This window comes from Esox lucius, chromosome 25 (genome assembly GCF_011004845.1).
Source record: "Esox lucius isolate fEsoLuc1 chromosome 25, fEsoLuc1.pri, whole genome shotgun sequence".
Lineage (NCBI taxonomy): Eukaryota > Metazoa > Chordata > Actinopteri > Esociformes > Esocidae > Esox > Esox lucius.
The window spans coordinates 210,855-234,196 of record NC_047593.1 but is presented as its reverse complement, the minus strand read 5'-3'; the positions used below and the strand labels follow the sequence as shown (position 1 = coordinate 234,196).

The 23,342-nt window shown below is 43.7% G+C and overlaps 1 protein-coding gene across 1 annotated transcript in view; it reads right to left on the bottom strand.

Annotated features, from left to right (window-relative positions):
- The window catches only part of LOC105030948 (retinal guanylyl cyclase 2), a 182,894-nt gene that overhangs the window by 84,328 nt on the left and 75,224 nt on the right, over positions 1-23,342 (bottom strand). Inside the window, exons 5-6 of the mRNA XM_029118297.2 lie at positions 15,138-15,210; positions 3,028-3,109 (exon numbers count right to left, since the gene is read on the bottom strand). Of these exons, the coding sequence (XP_028974130.2) occupies positions 3,028-3,109; positions 15,138-15,210 (155 nt within the window). The remainder of the gene's footprint in view (positions 1-3,027; positions 3,110-15,137; positions 15,211-23,342) is intronic.

Genomic DNA, 23,342 nt, shown 5'->3' with positions numbered 1-23,342 from the left:
ATAGAGAATTATTATGGTCTGTGACAGCTTTTTATGAATTGTATGTCTTTGCTTTGTATCTTTTTAAATTTTCTATTGATATATTTCTTTATGTGTGCTTTGTGTGCCTAAATGGAATATGTAAACGTTTACACAAGGCACATCTGTAAAAGTGATCCAGGTCTTAGTTTGTTTTCCCTTTCAAAATAAAGTCAAAAAAAGGAATTCCCAGTTCCCGGGAGATGTACTTGTAACCTTGTGAACGTGTAAGAGGATTGTTTTGTTTCTCACATTTTAGTTTCCACAGGTAAGATGAATAACCCAATAAACAAGGTTCACCTGCCTCTAAGCCAAATATTTAGAACTCTCAAGAAAAGTGACAAAAATTGTGTCAGACATGTTTAATTTGTAATGCAAAGATTCAGAGTTTTAGTTGCCTTTTTTGTTGATGTTGTTGACAACGTGTAGTTGTGACACTTCACAATTTTTTGTTTTCTTTATTGAAATCTATAGCAAAGGTGTACATACTGTATATATGGACACAACTGTACCATTGTAAATATAATGTATTAATAGGGGACAGAAAAATAATTGATGATTTGAGTGATTTGATAACCAAAATTTTACTCATATACTAATACAGGCTTGCCTAAACCTAAGTGCAAAACACCTTTGCAACAATTAATATTATTTGATAATAATTGCAAAACAAATTTTTTGAAATGTTATTACTAATTGAACACAAAGACACAGACAGACTTAACACAGATACAAAACAAACATGCACAACAAACATACAGTGAGGGAAAATATTATTTGATCCCCTGCTGAATGTGTATGTCTGCCCACTGACAAAGCAATGATTAGTTTATAATTTTAATGTTAGGTTTATTTGAACAGTTAGAGACCGAATAACATTTTAATTAGTGAAATAATTATTCAACCCCTCTGCAATCAGAAAGATTTCTGGCTCCCATCAATCAATCAAATTTATTTATAAAGCCCTTTTTACAACAGCAGTTGTCACAAAGTGCTTTACAGAGACACCCGGCCTTAAACCCCAAGGAGCAAACAACAGTAGTGTTGAATTTCAGTGGCTAGGAAAAACTCCCTAAGAAGGTTGAATTTTAGGAAGAAACCTAGAGAGGACCCAGGCTCAGCGGGGTGACCAGTCCTCTTCTGGCTGTTCCGGGTGAGATATTAAGAGTCCAATTGGAATAATAAATACATTTCCCTGGGCTAAATCCAGAGTCTATTTGATTCTAGACTAGGTCAAAAGTATGACCAGGTGGACAGGGACAGCAACGGGCCCCCCAAACCAGGTACTCTGCAGGTGTGGAACAGGACGTCATCTCCTCCTAAAATTTCAAACTGGAGGAGACTGAAAAAAAGTTAGAACGTGCATTCCTCATATCCCCCAACACAATAATATAGCTGCGTAACACCTTGGAACTGAGACGGGGGGTCCAGTGACACTGTGGCCCTACCCGGGGGAGGCCCCGGACAGGGCCCAACAGGCAGGAAATCAATCCACCCACATTGCCAGGCATCAACCAAAGGGACAACCACCAACCGCAACCCCCCCTGAATGAGGGCCGAGTATTGCTAGCAGCGTACAGCCCAATTGCACAAGTGCGCAACAGAGAGTCAACAACAAGCCAGTGACTCTTCCCCCGAAAGGCATTGGAGGGAGGGCATCCCAGTGGCGACGAGAGCCCACCTGGCAAGACAAAGGTGCACACTCTTAAAGGGAGTGCTCTTAATCTCACCTTGTTACCTGTATAAAAGACACCTGTCCACAGAAGCAATCAATCAATCAGATTCCAAACGCTCCACTCTGGCCAAGACCAAAGAGCTGCCCAAAGTCAGGGACAAGAATGCAGACCAACACAAGGCTGGAATGGGCTACAAGACGGTTAGAGAAGGTTACAGCTGGTGCGATTATTTTCACAAATGGAAGAAACACAAAACAACTGTCAATCTCCCTGTGTCTGTGGCTCCATGGAAGATCTCACCTCGTGGAGCAATGATCATGAGAACGGTGAGGACTAAGCACAGAACTACATTGGAGGATCCTGTCAATGATCTCAAGGCAGCAGGGACCATAGTCACCAAGAAAACAATTGGTAACACACTATGCCGTGAAAGACTAAAACCCTGCATAAAGGTTCCTTTCTCAAGAAAGCACATGTAAAGGCTCACCTGAAGTTCGCCAGTGAACATCTGAATGATTCAGAGAAGAACTGGGTGAAAGTGTTGTGGTCAGATGAGACCAAAATCAAGCTCTTTGGCATCAACTCAACTTGTCGTGTTTGCAGGAGGAATGCTGCCTATGACCCCAAGAACACCATCCCCACTGTCAAATATGGAAGTGGAAACATTATGCTTTGGCTGAGTTTTTCTGCTAAGGGGACAGGACAACTTCACCGCATCAAAGTGACGATGGACTTGGCCATGTACCGTCAAATCTTGGGTGAGAACCTCCTTCCCTTGAAAATGGATGGCTATTCCAGCATGACAATCACCCAAAACACATGGCGAAGGCAACAAAGGAGTGGCTCAAGAAGAATCACATTAAGGTCCTGGAGTGGCCTAGCCAGAGTCCAGACCTTAATCCCATAGAAAATCTGTGAAGGAAGCTGAAGTTTCGAGTTGCCAAACTTTAGCCTTGAAACCTTAATGACGTGGAGAATATCTGCAAAGAGGAGTGGGACCAAATCCCTCCTGAGATGCAAACCTGCTGGCCAACTACAAGAAACGTCTGACCTCTATGATTGCCAACAAGGGTTTTGCCACCAAGTACTAAGTCATGTTTTGCATAGGGGTCGAATATTTATTTCACTCATTAAAATGCAAATCAATTTATTACATTGACATGCATTTTTCTGGATTTTTTTGTTGTTATTCTGTCTCTCACTGTTCAAATAAACCTACCATTAAAATTATACACTGATCATTTCTTTGACAGTGGGCAAACGCACAAAATCAGAAGAGGATCAACTAATTTTTTCCCTCACTGTACACTCATACATACAAATACAGACTGACCCTCCTGCTAGCGTTTGCGTTGATAAAGACGAGGTTGTCGAGTGTCAGTACCCGTTTACTAATTATTCCTTTGCCACGCTTCCTACCACAGAGAAAAAAACAGAGTGGGAGAGTGTAAGAAAAAGGAGGAGAATGACAGAGGGGGGAAAGAGAACAGAAATTAGATGTTTGGGTGTACAGGTTTGCAAAGCATTTAACGCTACAGGTCATTTACTGGAATTTTTTAATATAACATCAATACCAGAAAATATAAGCTGTGAAAAAAGGTTTAGTGGCTTGGTGAGGTGTGCATTGGAGGATACATGTCTTAATCATTCACTTTTCCAAACCTGAAGTGGAATTGTTGTGATGTGGCAAGACTATTATGGTTAATTGGACATTTCAAATTAGGAGAGTGTGGAATGGGATAAAATTGGAGGAGAGGGCCAGATAACTACCCAGTAGTGTCTATAGACATTTTATGATTACAAAGAAAATCCTTAGTTTGCTGCGGGACAGTTTGTGTGGACATGCATTCACTCACTCCACAATAAGTGTCTCGTCTCTATTTCCGGCTGAGAGTATCTCCTAGGGTCACGTTGGATTGCCACTTCTCACTGGAACTGTCTAACTCTGTTCAACTGTTGCTGGCTGTCTTCTCTCATTGTTCACTTGTTTTGTAAAAAAAAAAAATATTGCCTACTGCCGGTGCGTGTCATCTGCTATTATCCATGTCTGGACTGCGTTGCTGTGATTACCTCCAATTTGATAACTTGCCTGATCGTGGCACTACTCAATCTGATCCTGTCTACCCTCTCTGCCCTGTCCTGGGATATTCTGCTGTTGGTTTTCCACATCTCTGGAATACCACCATTGGACTGCTCATGTGAACTCACCATCTCGTTTTAAAATTACTGAGTTGTCTGTTCAATTCTTCACCTCATCTGGATATATTGCCTGATAATCAACAAAGTATATTCACTTTGACTCACCTAACTCCAAACTTACCTCTTATTTAATCTCTGTCATGAAATGTTTTAATTCTATCCAACATGATAATTTTCTTGATAGAAGTGGTGCCTCACAGCTCCAAACATACCTCCTCAAAAACAATCTGTATGAGCCTCTTCAGTCTGATTTCCGGCCAATCCATAACACAGAAACTGCACTCCTAAAAGTTGTCAATGACATGAGTGATGCCTTTGACACCGTTAACCACCAGATTTGGCTCACCAGACTTGAGAGGCTGGGCGTTGAGGGAACTGCACTCTCCTGGCTAAACTCCTATCTCACTAACCGAACCCACTACATTTCACTCAAAGGCCTGAACTTAAGACTCAGCCACAGTTACTCAAGGTGTCCCCCAGGGCTCAGTACTTGGTCCCCTACTCTTCATCATCTACATCCTTCCCCTTGGTCAAATCCTCTGTCACTTCAACCTTAATTTCCACTGCTATGCTGATGATACACAAATATATCAAGTCACCAAATATCTCACCCACTCACCTCTGACCCATATTGAATCCTGCCTGACTGCAATAAATTGATGAAGGAAAACTTCCTCAAACTAAACAAAACAGAATTCATACTAATTGGGACCAAATCCACCCTCAACAAAACTGGCCCTTTCACTCTCAGCATTGATGACACTGTTGTTTCTCCATCCCCCCATACACGAAAACTTGGTGTTATTCTGGACATTCTCCTTTGATCAGCACATTAAACAGACTGTAAAATCTTCATTCGTCCATCTCCGCAACATTGCCAAACTTAGATCTTCCCTCTCCCATCCTGCTGCTGTAACCCTAATACATGCATTCACAATCTCCCGTCTTGACTACTGCAACTCCCTACTCACCGGCATCAAATCTGCATCCCTCCAAATGGTTTAAAACTCTGTGGCCAGACTACTAACTCACACCAAATCCTGGTAGCATATCACCCCTATCCTCTGTGAGTTATACTGGCTTCCTATCACCCAACACATTGACTACAAATCCTCCTACTGACATAAAGCCCTAAACAACAACGCCCCTGCCTAAGTCTCCGACCTTCTTCCATATGAACCTACATACTCATCCCATCCCATGCCCAATCCCAATCTTTCAATTTTCCTTGTTTTCTCATGGTCTTTTTTTGTTTGTTTCTGTTCCTTGTTCATTTTGTAAAGCAAAATCGGTTCCTTGAAAAGCACTATATAAATATAATGCATTAGGTACTTTGCTGTTAAACTTTAAGGGGCAGTTTAACAGACAGGTTATGTCACACCTTTGTCCAGTTCGACAGCCTCCTTTTGACAGTTCCAGCCTTTTGATCATTGGACGCCCGTTCAGGGGCGTCGAAGTTGAGGGTGATAGGATATGGGCATGAGAAAATTAACACAACACATAAGTGCTGACTAACTCTGAACAAAGGACAAGAGATTACCCGTTACTGATGGGCCCCACACATCCTATCCATACCTCCTGATAGGGGTTGTCCATGTGACTAACATAAGCTCTATGAATAGGCCCATGGAACATAGGTTGAAACATAAGATACAAGGGTATTTTGTAGGATAAACCTTTCTTATTGGAGGATAATGTACTGTGTAATGGTTGGCTATGACCACTGATCGCCTCCTATGTGTCCAGGCATACAAGACTGTGTTAACTTTGTAATTATTGGAGAACATGTAAGAACTATGGAAGATCAATATATTGTACTCGTGCTGAATAAAAATGGTTCTCCCCTGACTAATGGTTGCATAAATTTTGTTCATGGATCAAAACTGGACAGAATCAAACAAGGGAAAAGTGGGACTGACTACCCAGGGCCCCAATTAGGTGAGGGCACTCAAATAATGGAATGAAAATGTGTTTTTGTTTGCAATTTTTTATTTCTAAGTCATTAGTGTCATGATTGAATTTAAAATGTCTGAATAAATTTGTTCATTGATTGAAATCTGTATCCCCAAAAAATTGCTTTCGTCAACCCCTGCACCAAGATTTGTCTCTAAACACAGCTAATCAAGCTGACTGACTGCTACTGTGATAGAGTCATGTCTTTCCCTAAGAAAGGGAAACCGGGGTACCAAAAAAGGATAGAAAGGATAGAAAAAGAATGCAAACTGAAGAAAAACAATTGCTAATTTATTTATTTGAAAAGAAAGGTGAGCACAACTGACACATTTAAGAATGGTTTAAGCTAATATCAGCAGTTGTTTAGATTGAAGGCAGTCAGCCAGGAATCTAGTAAGATATTTCCATTGTATAACATGAATTAATCAGTATAAAACATTAATCAGCATCATGAGTGCAATGTCTTATTTATGCCGGCCTGGAAATTAAGCTTGCTCCCCTCCTCTCGTCTAAGGCATTTAGTTTACATTTCAAGCGAAATTTTTGAATAATTTGTCTTTCAATATTTCAGAGCCTATTTAGTTTTAATATGGGAGAAAAAGCAGGTGCCAAAACCTTTTTCTGTGTGTACGAACGCATGAACATCCGAATTGCTGAGAATATGACTGATTGGACAGGATTAATGCATAGTTGATTTATAGATATATTGTAGCCTATGTCTTGTTTTGTGATGTATAGAGTAGACACTTCATCCTTCGCATGTGAAGTCAGCTCCAAAGAATGTTTTGTTCACTGTATTTGTGTAGAGGTTTTTTGTATGCATTATTTAAATAATATATACAGTGAGGAGAACAAGCATTTGATACATGCCAATAAAGCTTTGAAAATTGAAATTGAATTGAAAGGGATGAGAAAAAAAAGAAGCTGAGGACCACAGAACGAGAGCCGAAAGTGCTAACCATTAGGCCATTCCGCTATACAACATGTAAAGCACTCCTAGGAATCTGAGGGAGAGAGGAACCCGACATTTGCATATGCGGACGTTGCACCCTAGGTGGGGACGCGTTGCCATGGGGACACCGAGCTTCGCCAGCAGAGAACGGGGACTCAGTGAGAACAGGTAGCGAGACGGGGGAAAGACCAGACGGCGTTACTTGATGTTTGAGTCTGTCATAGCGAGCGGATTGAGAAGCCACCACAGCTATGTCTAAAACCTCCTGTGAAATTTCAGAACACTCGGTAGCCCGCAAATGGCAGGAAAGAGAGGAGCCCAGCATTTGCATATGCGTACATTTCGCTGAAGGCGAGGTTCAGGTGGATGATAGCCTTAAAATATCCCGCGATATCCTGCATAGGTCCTTCCTCCTTGTCCTCAGACATCTTATTGGAGTCGTCGTCTCCAATGGAGTCCAACGCAGCAGAGATGACGATTTCCTCCTCAAAGTAGTTTGCACTCTCTACACGTGTGAGAGGGACAAAGCGGCGCAGGAGGAACAAACTGGGGGGTCGCTTAGACCTTCGCGAGCGTGGGCCAGTCCTAGGCAGGTAACGCACAACCTGTGTAAACCACTAGGAGCTAAAGCCCATCGAGGTGGCAGAGCTCCACGACACTAGGAGCTGAAGCCCCTCTAGTGGGCGGAGCTCCACAACATATAACTTGCAGGCCTATTATTTATTTAACTTCGGTAGCCACAATAAGACCTCTGGTTTTCTTATTTTACCTTCAAAATAAAAGTCTGCGGTGAAACGTTATATACATTTGGCAGCAACAATAAGACTTCTGAATTTCATGTTGCCTTCAAAATAAAGGTCTGCGGTATGTCTATAGTTTATGTGTAGGCTACATTTTCAAAGGAAAAACAGTGGTTACAGCAGAAAAAGGTGAAGGTTCTGAAGTGGCCATTGCAGTCTCCTGACCTTAATATCATTGAGACACTGGGGAGATCTCAAACGTGCGGTTCATTCAAGACGACCAAGGACTTTGCATGACCTGGAGGCATTTTGTCAAGACGAATGGGCAGCTATACCACCTGCAATACTTTGGGTCCTCATAGACGCTGTCATTGAGGCTAAAGGGGGCAATACACAATATTAAGAACTAAGGGTATGCAGACTTTTGAATAGGGGTCAGTTAATTTTTTTCTTTGTTGCCATGTTTTGTTTTATGATTGTGCAGTTCTATTATGACCTACAGTTGAATGTGAATCCCATAGGAAATAAGACGTTTTGCCTGCTCACTCAAAAGTATGCAAACTTTTGAGCACAACTGTAGCTTTCAAGTGGCCACTACATGTTAATTCAGATTAAACAATCGTTTGCCTGGAAATAATGGAGGATGATTTGGGATCAACTTTGGTTGTCCAGCAGAGGATGATTTCTGATCGAACTTTGGTTGTCCAACAGGCAAGTTCCCAACAGGGAAGTTGATCCGGGCAAAACATAACAGCAACTGCCGTGATTGGTTATATGCAAGAGTAATGACAATGTAGTCGAAATAGTGAACTGCTTCTCAGGCCAGAATTGCGAAGCTCTCCCGAGCTCAACCTTCCGCTGCAAAAATCGCCAGTCAACGCTACATATCGTTTTGAAAAGAATCAGAGCTGGGCTTTGGTATGTGTATCATAACCTGTATCTGGGAGAGCTAGTGCTGCCATTTTTGCATCCTTTATTGCCAACTGCTACTAGGGAATAGTAATGCCACGTAAAGCTACGTAGGCTGCACTGAGGGAAATTGAGTAACACATTATTTATTAGAAAAAATAACTAGTAAGGGATTACTTAAATTAAATAACGAACGCATTACGTTACTCAATACCTATAAAAAGTAGTCTGACTACTGTAACTTGGTAACACATTACCCCCAGCACTGCCGGTGAGTAATGCAAAATGCTGTACAATCCTATGTTACGGGTTGCTTCCCCTCCGCCCTGAGTCAGGTGGTTCGGTCCCTGTTTTGTTTTTCCACCTGGAGTGCTGGGGGTGTGTTCAGTAGGGCAAGGGGCGTGGCAGTCTTCACTGCAGAGCCATTCTTCGCAGCTGCACCTCATCCACATGATTCACTCCAGCAATATTTAAACCCGGGCTGATCACCTCTTCGGCGCCAGTTCGTTATCTACTACCCATGTGGTACTTGGCTCTCAGTTCTAGTTACTTGCTATTATCATCCGTGTGCTCCATTTTTTGCCTTTGTTCCCTGTGTTTGTACTTACCCTGTGTTTTTCTCCTGTTACCTGCTCAGACCAGCTGCTTCCTCTGCTGCGCCTACTAGCTCCTGGCCTCACCACCCAGCCTTCACCGTCAGCTCTCCCCCAGCTTCGGACCTGCCTACACTGTTTTCTCATACAACCCTGGCTCTCCATTAAAACCTTTATTTTTGAATCTACCTTACGTGGTCTGTGTGATTTCTCTGCGTTCTGGGTCAGACGTACTCTAACATCCTAGCTTTAACAAGGGATGCATGTACAATTCTTCCATGTGAATAGATAAGTGACCATATGATGAATACAGTAGGTTATAGTGAATTAAGTTTATTGTATGTTTGTATGGAAGTTGGTTGGAATACTTGCTGAAAGTTATAAAAATGTAATGAAATTTGTTCAGGGGTTCAAAACCCTTTAATGACAGAAAACATTTTGAGGACCGTGACGTTGCCCGGTATGGCGCAGCCGGGGCCCCACCCTGGAGCCAGGCCCGGGGTTGGGGCTCGTATGCGAGCGCCTGGTGGCCGGGCCCTTCCCCACGGGGTCCAGCCGGGCTCTGCCCGAGGGAGCGACGTGGGGCCGCCTTCCTGTGGGCTCATCACCTGCAGGAGGGACAATAAAGGGTCGGTGTGTAGAGGATTGGGCGACAGTCGAAGGCGGGGGCCTCGACAACCCGATCCCTGGACACGGAAACTAGTTCTAGGGACGTGGAACGTCACCTCGCTGGCGGGGAAGGAGCTTGAGATCGTGCGTGAGGTTGAGAGGTTCCGACTAGAGATAGTCGGGATCACCTCCATGCACGGCTTGGGCTCTGGAACCACACTCCTTGAGAGAGGATGGACTTTTCACCACTCTGGAGTTGCCCATGGTGAGAGGCGGCAGGCTGGTGTGGGTTTGCTTATAGCTCCCCAGCTCTGCCGGTATGTGTTGGAGTTTACCCCGGTGAACGAGAGGGTTGTTTCCCTGCGCCTATGGGTCGGGGATAGGTCTCTCACTGTTGTTTGTGCCTACAGGCTGAACAGCAGTGCAGAGTACCCAACCTTCTTGGAGTCTCTGGGATGGGTGCTGGAAAGTGCTCCGACTGGGGACTCCATTGTTCTACTGGGGGACTTCAACGCCCACGTGGGCAACGACAGAGACACCTGGAGAGGCATGATTGGGAGGAACGGGCCCCCTGATCTGAACCCGAGCGGTGTTCAGTTATTGGACTTCTGTGCTAGTCACAGTTTGTCCATAACGAACACCATGTTCAAGCATAAGGGTGTCCATCAGTGCACGTGGCACCAGGACACCCTAGGCCGTAGGTCGATGATCGACTTTGTTGTCGTTTCATCTGACCTGCGGCCATATGTCTTGGACACTCAGGTGAAGAGAGGGCCGGAGCTGTCAACTGAACACCACCAGGTGGTGAGTTGGATCCGATGGCGGGGGAGGAAGCTGGACAGACTCGGCAGACCCAAGCGTACTGTAAGGGTTTGCTGGGAACGTCTGGCCGATTCTCCTGTCAGAGAGATCTTTAACTCCCACCTCCGGCAGAGCTTCCCGAGGGAGGCTGGAGATATTGAGTCCGAGTGGACCATGTTCTCCACCGCCATTGTCGAAGCGGCCGCTCGGAGCTGTGGCCGTAAGGTCTCTGGTGCCTGTCGAGGCGGACACCGGAAGTAAGGGATGCCGTCAAGCTGAAGAAGGAGTCCTATCAGGCCTGGTTGGGTTGTGGGACTCCTGAGGCAGCTGACAGGTATCGGCAGGCCAAGCGGACTGCAGCCCGGGTGGTTGTGGAGGCAAAAACTCGGGCCTGGGAGGAGTTCTGTGAGGCCATGGAGAAGGTCTATCGGCTGGCCTCGAAGAGATTCTGGCAAACCGTCCAGCGCCTCAGGAGTTGGAAACAGTGCCCTACCAACGCTGTTTACAGTAGAGGTGGGCAGCTGTTGACCTTAACTGGGGATGTCGTCGGGCGGTGGAAGGAGTACTTCGAGGATCTCCTCAATCCCGCCGTCACATCTTCCATTGAGGAAGCAGAGGATGAGGGCTCAGAGGTGGACTCGTCCATCACCCGGGCTGAAATCACAGAGGTAGTCAAGAAACTCCTCGGTGGCAAGGCACCAGGGGTGGATGAGATCTGCCCTGAGTACCTCAAGTCTCTGGATGTTGTAGGGCTGTCTTGGTTGACACGCCTGTGCAACATCGCGTGGCGGTCGGGGACAGAGCCTCTAGGATGGCAGACCGGGATGGTGGTCCCTCTTTTTAAGAAGGGGGACCGGAGGGTCAGACTTGTTCCCAGTGCATGTTGGACTCCGTCAGGGCTGCCCTTTGTCGCCGGTTCTGTTCGTAATTTTTATGGACAGAATTTTTAGGCGCAGACAGGGGCCGGAGGGTGTCAGGTTTGGGGACCACACGATTTCGTCTCTGCTCTTTGCGGATGATGTTTTCTTGTTGGCCTCTTCAAACCAGGACCTTCAGCATGCACTGGGACGGTTTGCAGCCGAGTGTGAAGCGGTGGGGATGAAAATCAGTACCTCCAAATCTGAGGATTCAGGTTGGTGGAGAGTGCCTGCCTCAAGTGGAGGAGTTTAAGTATCTAGGGGTCTTGTTCACGAGTGAGGAAAGGATGGAACGGGAGATTGACAGACGGATCGGTGCAGCTTCTGCAGTAATGCGGTTGATGTATCAGTCTGTCGTGGTGAAGAAAGAGCTGAGCCGCAAGGCGAAGCTCTCGATTTACCAGTCAATCTACGTTCCTACTCTCACCTATTGTCATGAGCTTTGGGTCATGAACAAAAGGACAAGATCCCAGATAAAGGCGGCCGAAATGAGCTTTCTCCGCAGGGTGGCTGGGCGATCCCTTAGAGATAGGGTGAAAAGCTTGGTCACCGGGGAGGAGCTCAGAGTAGAGCCGCTGCTCCTCCACATCGAGAGAGGTCAGCTGAGGTGGCTTGGGCATCAGTTCCGGATGCCTCCTGAACGCCTTCCCGGGAAGGTGTTCCGGGCCCGTCCCACCGGGAGGAGACCCCGGGGAAGACCTAGGACACGCTGGAGGGACTATGCCTTCCGACTGGCCTGGGAACGCCTCAGTGACCCCCCCGGAAGAGCTGGAGGAAGTGTCTAGGGAGAGAGAAGTCTGGGCATCTCTGCTTAGACTGCTGCCCCCGCGACCCGGCCCCGGATAAGCGGAAGAAGATTGATGGATTAAATTTGTTTAATGTACAATCGTTATTTGTTGTGATGACCTCATTGCTGCTATACCTTGTTATGGAAATTTTGAACTAAGGTGCATTTGGGAAATGTCTGTCTTTCCATTGGCTGATATGTAAATCTGTACTTTGATTGTGACACACGTCTGTATAATATCAGAGGATTATTAGGATATTTGGGCCATGTCCTCCTGCCTAGAAGAAGGATCTATTCTTTGTCGTCCTATACATGTATGAATGAGTTACTAGTTACAGATGCCAAGAGGGGTCTGGTGTTTGAATAGGAGACATCCTTGACCGGCACGGGTGGATTAAAGGGGTACACGTAAATCTGTATAACCCTTTAGTGTCTCTGTTAACTATCCAGACATTGTGTCTCCTCAGGAGTTGAGAAGGATAAGGTGGGGGGACAGCCCGCCCTTTGGGTAAACTCTTGTGACAAGACAGATGGCAGCATCTTACCACACCCCTTTTTCTATGTAATAAATACGGATTGTTCATGTATGGAGTTAGAGACTCCTCGGATGATTATGTATGTAAGCGTTTGACGCGTCTCTCTCATTTGCAAATGATTTAATAAACATATGGAATTGTGCCAAGAGAACTTTGTCTCTGTTTCTTACTCCTTTAAGAATGTCGATACATGGAATTTCCATCACACCCTGCATTTCAGTCCCAAATGCTACCCTACTCCTTCTATTTGCCTCGATTGCAAATTCAGAATGCTATTAAGAATTGCCACTTGTACCTGCACAACTATTTATCTCACTTGTACATACACTGATCAACCATAACATTATGACCACCTTCCTAATATTGTGTAGGTCCCCCTTTTGCTGCCAAAACATCCCATACCTGTTGAGGCATGGACTCCTCTAGACCACTGAAGGTGTGCTGTGGTACCTGGCACCAAGAGATTAGCAACCAACAGATCCTTTAAGTCCTGTAAGTTGTGAGGTGGAGCCTCCATGTATTGGACTTGTTTGTCCAGCACATCTCACGGATGCTTGATTGGATTGAGATCTAGGGAATTTGGAGGCTAAGTCAACACCTTGAACTTGTGTTCCTCAAACCATTCCTGAACCATTTCTGCTTTGTGGCAATGCACATTATCCTGCTGAAAGAGGCCAATGCCATCAGGGAATACCATGGCCATGAAAGGGTGCACATGGTATGCAACAATGCTTAGGTAGGTGGTACATGTCAAAGTAACATCCACTTGAATGGTAGGACCCAAGGTTTCCCAGCAGAACATTGCCCAAGGCATCACACCGCCTCCGCTGGCTTGCCTCCTTCCCATAGTGCATCCTGGGGCCATGTGTTCTCCAGGTAAGCGACACACACACCTGCCCATCCATGTAATGTAAAAAGGAAATGTGATTAATCAGACAGGCCACCTTCTTCCATTGCTCTGTTGTTCAGTTCTGATGCTCACGTGCCCATTGTAGACGCTTTTGGCAGTGGACAGGGGTCAGCATGGGCACCCTGACTGGTGTGCGGCTACGCAGCCCCATACCTAACAAACTGCGATGCACCGTGGGTTCTGACACCTTTCTACCAGTACAAGCATTAATTTGTTCAGCAATGTGAGCTACAATAGCTTGTCTGTTGGAGCGGACCACACGGGCCAGCCTTTGCTCCCCATGTGCATCAATGAGCCTTGGCCGCCCATGACCCTGTTGCCGGTTCACCGCTTTTCTTTCCTTGGACCATATTTGAAAGGCACTGACCACTGCAGCCCGGGAACACCCCACAAGGGCTGCAGCGTTTGAGATCCTCTGACCCAGTCTAGCCACCACAATTTGGCCCTTGTCAATGTCGCTCAGATCCTTACGCTTGCCCATTTTTCCTGCATCAACTTTGAGGACAGAATGTTCACTTGCTGCCTAATATATCCCACCCACTGACAGGTGCCATGATAACGAGTGGTCAATGTTTTTGCTGATCGGTGTACATTATACTTAATGATTGTACATTTTCTGCCCTACTCTATTTGCTTCCATTGCACATTTAGAATTGCCATATGTAATGCATTTGCATTAATTGCACATTTATACATTCCACTTCAACATCTCATCTCATCTTCATCCGCTTATCTGGTATCGGGTCAACATTGTTATGGAAATTCTTGAACTAGTGTACATTTGAGAAATGTCTGCTTTACTATTACCTGGTCTGTAACTCTGATCTTTGTTTCTGACATGTCTGCAGTGGATCATTATGACCTCTGACCATCTGTTAATCTGTCCAAACACAATAAGGGTATCTGTCCTTTGTTCTTCAGGAATGTAGTTGACTGTCTTTTATGATGTTCCCCTACCCCCCTTGACAGTAAACACCTAGGGCAGGAAGGATAAGTGGGAGGACAGCCCGCCCTTTGTGTAAAACCTATGTATCGTTGACATAAGACAGCTGGGCAGGATCTTACAACACCCCTTTTAACTGTAATAAACACTGACTGTTCATGTATTTACCTCAGAGATTCCTCAGAGGGTTATTGTGTAAGCTTTTGACACGTCTCTCTATTTGCAAATAAACTGTTAATTGTACCATGATAATATTGTCTCTGTACTTACTCTTAAAAGAGTTCCTATCAATGGTATAATCATCACAACATACATTTACTTAATGCTTGTACATTTTCTGCCCTCTATTTGCACTTCTGGTTAAACACAAACTGCATTTTGTTGTACTGTACGTGTACTTGTTAAGTGACCAAGTTACAACAGCCTATTGGCTACTGTCTGAAACTGTAACAAAGTTGGCACAGTCTTCACTAACTTCATACCGGAAGTTGTGCCAGAAGATTAGGTTTGGAGTAAAAAAAAAAAGGGTTTTGAACTAGTCCTGATAGCACACAGTGAATGTAGGTGTATAGTTGAATAGGTGTGAGTGTTTACCTGTATTGGAAAGTACAGACTGCACCACACACAGCCAGTAGACATCCTAGAAAAAGCAGGAGACTGTCTTTCCCTATAGTGACAAACACATATGAAAAACACATATTACACATGCTGTAAAAAAAGATTTGATTAAAAATTGATTGAAATTTTTTGGACTTGTTCAATGTAAAGACTTTGTGACATATGAAAAAACTGAAACTTTTTGATTTACATATTCAATTATTTTGTGTAGCTTTTTATATCTATATATGTACTACATTTTTACCATAGCATTCATCCTGAGTGTTCGGTTTGTTTGTTTGGTTATGCAGTCATTGGAATGTTAAGGTGTTACAGGTGTTTATCTAGAGTCTGAATACATGACAAAAAACATGGGTTTCATGCAGGACTTTTTTGTCGCTGGTGTTCACTCTTAAAGCCCCACACATTATCTGTGCACTTTATTCAGCTTATCTAAAAAAAAATCTTAATCAACCAGGTGAGTTGACATACGATTATTTTACGATTATGTTGACATATGATTATTTTTGGCTGGTAATTAGTTATAACCAATTACTAACAACAGTAGGAGGTTGTTCTAGGCATCTAACATTGTCCTTGCTGGCAAGCTGACGTTATTACAATCTGGAGGTATTAGCAAAACCTGCGAATAATGTCTGCTGGATAGATGTACAGTCAGTAACTATAGCCATGTCTGCTCTGTCTGTATAGCTTGCCACATTAACACCAATAGGATAATTACTAACAACAGTGTGAGGTTAGATGGGTAGCTAGCGTTTTAGCTAACTTAAATTATTTAACAAAATAATTGCCACATCAGCGTCAAAGTTTAATGCATTTTGCCCCATGAGTTCCATCCATAGTGGATAGGCAGCTACACTAATTTTCATTCCAAACAGCGTCTATATCTGCCTCTCTTTTACCAGATTTGATTTATTTTGATCCAAACCGTATTGTCTTAGGTACCATTACATTCTGAACTTCTTCAATTTTTTTAATAAAATTGGCTAGCATCTCTCGATGCTTCATACACAAATTAAGGGTACCCACTTCCTTATTTTGTCCATCATCAGTTCTTTGTTTGATATGTCAAACACATCACTGCCTGTGCACAGGATAACATTTCCCGCCACTACAAGAGCCAACCACCTTTTTCCGTAGGAGCAGTACACGGTATACAGAGGTTTTTCAGATGCGGGCCTGGGACTATCTGATATGGTAGGAATTCATCCATGATCCAGATTAATAGAATAGTGATGTGTCAGTGCAAAAAAAGTACGTACTTCAGCTTTAAGAAGAATATATAAGCAACATATAGCCAGACAAAATAAATAAAGCAACACTACATAACGCTATACACTAGCAGCTGTTGAAAAGTGTACTGTAAACTAGCAGCAATCTGGATAATATTATTGAACATGATAGATACATAATAATCACCTAAAGGATTATTAGGAATACCATACTAATACTGTGTTTGACCCCCTTTCACCTTCAGAACTGCCTTAATTCTACGTGGCATTGATTCAACAAGGTGCTGAAAGCATTCTTTAGAAATGTTGGCCCATATTGATAGGATAACATCTTGCAGTTGATGGAGATTTGTGGGATGCACATCCAGGGCACGAAGCTCCCGTTCCACCACATCCCAAAGATGCTCTATTGGGTTGAGATCTGGTGACTGTGGGGGCCATTTCAGTACAGTGAACTCATTGTCATTTTCAAGAAACCAATTTGAAATGATTCGAGCTTTGTGACATGGTGCATTATCCTGCTGGAAGTAGCCATCAGAAGATGGGTACATGGTGGTCATAATGGGATGGACATGGTCAGAAACAATGCTCAGGTAGGCCGTGGCATTTAAACAATGCCCAATTGGCACTATAGGGCCTAAAGTGTGCCAAGAAAACATCCCCCACACCATTACACCACCTCCAGCAGCCTGCACAGTGGTAACAAGGCATGATGGATCCATTTTCTCATTCTGTTTACGCCAAATTCTGACTCTACCATCTGAATGTCTCAATAGAAATCGAGACTCATCAAACCAGGCAACATTCTTCCAGTCTTCAACTGTCCAATTTTGGTGAGCTCGTGCAAATTGTAGCCTCTTTTCCCTATTTATAGTGGAGATGAGTGGTACCCGGTGGGGTCTTCTGCTGTTGTAGCCCATCCGCCTCAAGGTTGTGCGTGTTGTGGCTTCACAAATGCTTTGCTGCATACCTCGGTTGTAACGAGTGGTTATTTCAGTCAAAGTTGCTCTTCTATCAGCTTGAATCATTCGGCCCATTCTCCTCTGACCTCTAACAACTCTATCAACAAGGCATTTTCACCCCCATAGGACTGCCGCATACTGGATGTTTTTCCCTTTTCACATCTTTTTGTAAACCCTAGAAATGGTTGTGCGTGAAAATCCCAGTAACTGAGCAGATTGTGAAATACTCAGACCGGCCCGTCTGGCACCAACAACCATGCCACGCTCAAAATTGCTTAAATCACCTTTCTTTTCCATTCTGACATTCAGTTTGGAGTTCAGGAGATTGTCTTTACCAGGACCACACCCCTAAATGCATTGAAGCAACTGCCATGTTATTGGTTGATTAGATAATTGCATTCATGAGAAATTGAACAGGTGTTCCTAATAATCCTTTAGTTGAGTATATGAGTGTAATGAGCTTATGAATGGTGGCATAGCACACCACAACTATACACCAAAAATATAACGAGAAGATATACCCTAGCAGCAGTTTAAAAAGAGTACTGTAAACTAGAAGCAATATTGTTAGTGGTATTAAAATTATACACTGCGTGCACAATTATTAGGCAAGTGAGTATTCAGATCGTATTATTATTTCTATGTACATTTTCCAAATCCAACCCATAGAAACTTGAAAGCTCATTGGATTGAATCATTTTCAGGTAATATGTATTTATTTAATGAGGGAGGGTGTGGCAACAGTGAATAACACCTTGTAAAAAAAGTCTTATATTTTAAAAATGCCTTTCAGATGGATGCAAAACTCTTGAAATAGCCACTCACGTTTTGTTGCGAAAAGTCAACTGGGGTGCAAAAAATGCATGGAGGAGAAAAGATGCAAATTAACTGCAAAAGACTTGAGACGTGAAGCTACCAGGAACCCATTATCCTCCAGTACCACCATATTCCAGAACTGCAACCCACCTGGAGTGTTCAGAAGTGCTCAGAGACATGGCCAAGATCAAGAAGGAGGAAAAAAGACCACCACTGAATAAGATTTACACATTGAAGCGTATAGATTGGGCAAAGAAATACCTGAAGACAGATTTTTCAAAGGTTTTATTAGAGTTGTTCCGATTCCGATACAAGTATCGGAAATGCCTCCAATACTGCTGAAAATGCTGGCATCGGTATCGGCGAGTACTGGAGTCCAGGCACCGATCCGATACCACGTACTTTAATAGAAATAGGAATCCATTTACTGGTTAGCTCCATTGACATATATATAAAGCTCCGACATCTCTGACACAGTTCTTCTTCGCCGCTTTTAAAAAAGTTGCGCTGTGCTGCCATCAGCAGCTGCTGTTTTAGAGGGGCGAAGAAGAATTGTTCACCTGGCGCCTCCTTAAAAAGGAGCTAAGGTTAGCGCATCATGTCAGCGGTTTGGCAGTACTTTTCAGTGGCTTTTCCCACCAGTAAGACGGCGACATGCAACATATGTAAAGAAGCAATTTCGAGGGGTGGCTCGAGTGTTGCAAATTTCAACACAAGCAACTTAATCAAACATCTGAAGACGCGCCACGCTAAAGAGCACGACGAATTTACCAAAGTAAAGGGGAAAAAGAAGGACGAACTGCAGCAGCAAACTCTGGAAACTGCCTTCCAGCGACAAGATAAATTCCCTAAAGACAGCCAAAATGCAACAAAGATAACCGACAACATTTTGGAGTTTATTGTCTTGGATGACCAACCCCTGTCTGTTGTCGAAAATGTGGGATTTCGCCGCTTAATGGAGCATTTGGAGCCAAGGTACTGTTTGCCAGGTCGTAAATATATATCCGAAACTGCGCTACCCAAATTATACAAGGCTGTTAGGGAACACATTTCGTATATGCTGAAAGCCGTGCAGGCAATCAGCTTTACCACGGACATTTGGAGCTCCGATGTGTGCCCCATGTCTTTGCTAAGTTTAATGTCACACTGGGTGGACAGTGAGTCAACATTTACCCCTCGAAGTGCGGTGCTGCACGCCAACGAGTTCCGAGGGTCACATACTGGCCCATTAATTGCCGAAGCAATTGAGGGGATGCTAGTAAAGTGGAAAATCCCCAAGTCCAACATTCATGTTGTTTTGCGCGACAACGCTAGCAACATGAAGAAAGCCGTGGACGAGATGGATGTACCAAGTTTGGGATGCTTCGCCCACACTCTCCAGCTGGTGGTGCATGAAGGGCTACTGTCACAGAGAAGTGTGAGTGATGCACTGGCGAATGGTAGGAAGATAGTCGCGCATTTCAAACACTCGCCACTGGCTACTACACGCCTGGAGAATATTCAAAAAGATCTCCAAATGACCATCAAACGTCTGCACCAAGACGTAGCAACGAGGTGGAACAGTACCTACTATATGGTTGAGAGTTTACTGGAGCAGAAGAGGTCAATTTCAGCATATGGAGCTGACCACGACCTGCCAGTGACCCTTACGGCTAACCAGTGGGCTTTACTGGAGAAAATAATCACTGTTCTGGCACCATTTGAAGAACTGACCAAACAGATTAGCTCCTCCACCTCTTCTGCAGCTGAAGTCATCCCCTCAGTCACAATGTTGAAACGCCTGCTTGCTCGGGAGAACGAGGGGGACACAGGTATAAAAACCATGAAAACAACCCTTCTTGAGGCTGTCCAGAAAAGATTCAAGACCATCGAGAACGAGCCCTTGTATGCAGTTGCCACTCTTTTAGACCCAAGATTCAAAGACAGGTATGTCTAATATTTTTTTTATTCAAAGTCTATATTATAAACAACATTTTGAAATGATATTTTGGATAACTAGACATTGCATTATTATTGATTACTATTGCATTAATATGTTACCACTAAAAACTACTATGGAGGAGGTTGCTATTTTACACATTAAGACATTTATTTATTATTTGTCATTGTTTTTAGATACTTCACAGGAGCAGACAACAGTAAGCATGCCAAGGATGCTCTGACCCGAGAGGTGGAGAAGATGGAGGCGTTACTGAGCAGGACCACACCTGAGTGAGCAGAGACAGTGCCAGAAAACCCCCATAAAGCTCCATGTATGGAAGCCCAGCCAGACAGCAGAAAGAGCAGCTTGAAATGCGTGTTTGAGGAAATCCTGCAGGAGCATGATGAGGAACGTGGGGCAAGTAGCACAAGCACACAAGTTCAAATACAGACATATTTGACAGAGCAAATGGTCCCACGCTCAGACAGCCCATTCCAGTACTGGGGAGTCAACCAAATTTGTTTTCCGACCCTGGCTGCTACTGCTGCAAAGTTTCTCTGTGCTCCTTGTACCAGTGTTGAGAGACTGTTCAGTGCAGCGTCCAGCATTGTTGATGCAAGAAGGAACAGGCTAGGAGGAAAGAGGGCAGAAATGCTCATCTTCTTGAAGAAGAATCTGCCTTTGCTTTTGAAATTATGAGCAATACTAAATTGCTAAAATGCTACTGCAATGTGTAGCCTACTTGTTTTAAAGTATTGTTTATTGTGTAGCTGCTGCTCTTTTGATTTGTATTTTTTTATTTTTACTCTATAGGTTGGTGTTGCACTATTGTTAAATACTGCACTATTTAAAGATTGAAATGCCTTTTTATTTTAGTACATAATGGCTGCACTTATTTTTTTTAAAGGAATCATTAAAGTTGCTGTTTGACTGTTTTATACTGTTCTATTTAAATGCCTTTATTTTACAAAATTGTGGCTGCACTTTTTAAGTGCTTTTTAATAATTATTCCTATATTTAGTTGTTGTTGCACTACTGTTTTATACAGTTCTATTCAGACATTTAAAAGCCTTTATTTTACAATATTGTGGCTGCACTTTATTATTTTTAAATAATTATTCCTATATTTAAGTTGCTTTTTCACTACTGTTTTATACGGTTCTATTTAAAAATAAATTTATTCCATTTGCTGTATTCATTCATGTTTTACAAAGGGTTTAACCTGAGCCAGGCCTTACCACAATGATAATCATATCACAGTCATGCAGGCGTAGTATGATCTCTTTTTTTTAACACACTGGTATCGGTACTTGGTATCGGTCGATACCCACAGGACGTGTATCGGAATCGGTATCGGGAGGTAAAAAATGGTATCTGAACATCTCTAGGTTTTATGTACAGATGAAATGAGAATTACTCTTGATGGACCAGAAGGATGGGCCTGTGGCCATCACTAATGGACACAGGGCACCACTTTGAGTCAGGCGCCAGTAAGGTGGAGAAGGAGTACTGGTATGGCCTGCTATCATTAAGGATGAGGTAGTTGGACCTTTTCGGGTTGAAGATGGACTGAAACTCAACTCCCATACCTACTGCCAGTTTCTGGAAGATACTTACTTCAAGCAGTGGTACAGGAAGACGTCCTCAGCATTCAAGAAGGCCATGTTCTTTATGCAGGACAATGCTCCATCACATGCATCCAAGTACTCCACTGCTTGGCTAGCAAGCAAGGGCCTCAAAGATACCCGAATAATTACCTGACCCCCCTCCTTATCTGACTTAAATCCTATTGAGAACTTGTGGACCCTTCTCAAACGTGAGATTTACAGTCAGGGAAGACAATACCCCTCTTTGAACAGCATTTGGGAGGCTGGTTGCTGTTTCAGCAAAAGTTGATCACGAACAGATCAAGAAACTGACAGACTGCATGGATGGAAAGCTCATGGCAGTTATTGAAATAAAGGGTGACCAGAAATTGTATTTCATTTTCATTGTTTTACTTATTTGTTGCACTTACTCAAAACATTTAGAAGAAACAAGTGAGTTGTAGATTTTTAAATTTTTATTTAGTTGCCTAATAATTCTGTGCACTGATTGTTGCCTAATAATTGTGCACACTTGTGTATACCCTGAGAAAGATCCTTTATTAAACATTCAGGTTTGAAGTTCCATTATATTTTGGATTTAATGAGAGCAACACACACACACACACACATCTATGGAAGAAATTAAGAGACCACAGCAAAATGATCAGTTTCTCTGGTCTTGCAAAATAATTACTTAAAAATCATACAATGTGATTTTCTGGGTTTTTGTTTGAGATTCCGTCACTCACAGTTGAAGAGTATGATAAAAATCACAGACTTCTACCTGCTTTGTAAGTGTGAAAACCTGCAAAATCTGTGTGTTTCGGTTTGTTGTTATGCTGTAAGACCTAGCCATGACCCATCTTCAATGATCTTACTGAGGGAAGGAGGTTGTTGGCCAAGATCTTGCGATACATGGCCCCATCCATCATCCCCTCAATACGGTGCAGTCGTCCTGTCCCCTTTGCAGAAAAGCATCCCCAAAGAATGCTGTTTCCACCCCCATGCTTCGCGGTTGGGATGGTGTTCTTGGGGTTGTACTCATCCTTCTTCTTCCTCCAAACACAGCGAGTGGAGTTTAGACCAAAAAGCTACATTTTTGTCTCATCAGACCAAATGACCATCTCCCAGTCCTCCTCTGGATCATCCAGATGGTCAATGGCAAACTTCAGACAGGCCTGGACATGCGCTGGCTTGAGCTGGGAGACCTTGCGTGCGCTGCAGGATTTTAATCCATAACAGCGTTGTGTGTTGCTAAGGGTTTTCTTTGAGACTGTGGTTCCACCTCTCTTCAGGTCATTGACCAGGTCCTGCCGTGTAGTTCTGGGCTGATCCCTCACCTTCCTCATGATCATTGATGCCCCACAAGGTGAGATCTTGCATGGAGCCCCAGACCGAGGGAGATAGACCGTCATCTCGAACTTCATCCATTTTCTAATAATTGCAACAACAGTTGTCTGCTTGCCTATTGTCCTGTAGCCCATCCCAGCCTTGTGCAGGTCTACAATTTTATCCCTGATGTCCTTACACAGCTCTCTGGTCTTGGCCACTGTGGAGAGGTTGGAATCTGTTTGATTGAGTGTGTGGACGGGTGTCTTTTATACAGGTAACGAGTTCAAACAGGTGCAGTTAATACAGGTAATGAGTGGAGAACAGGAGGGCTT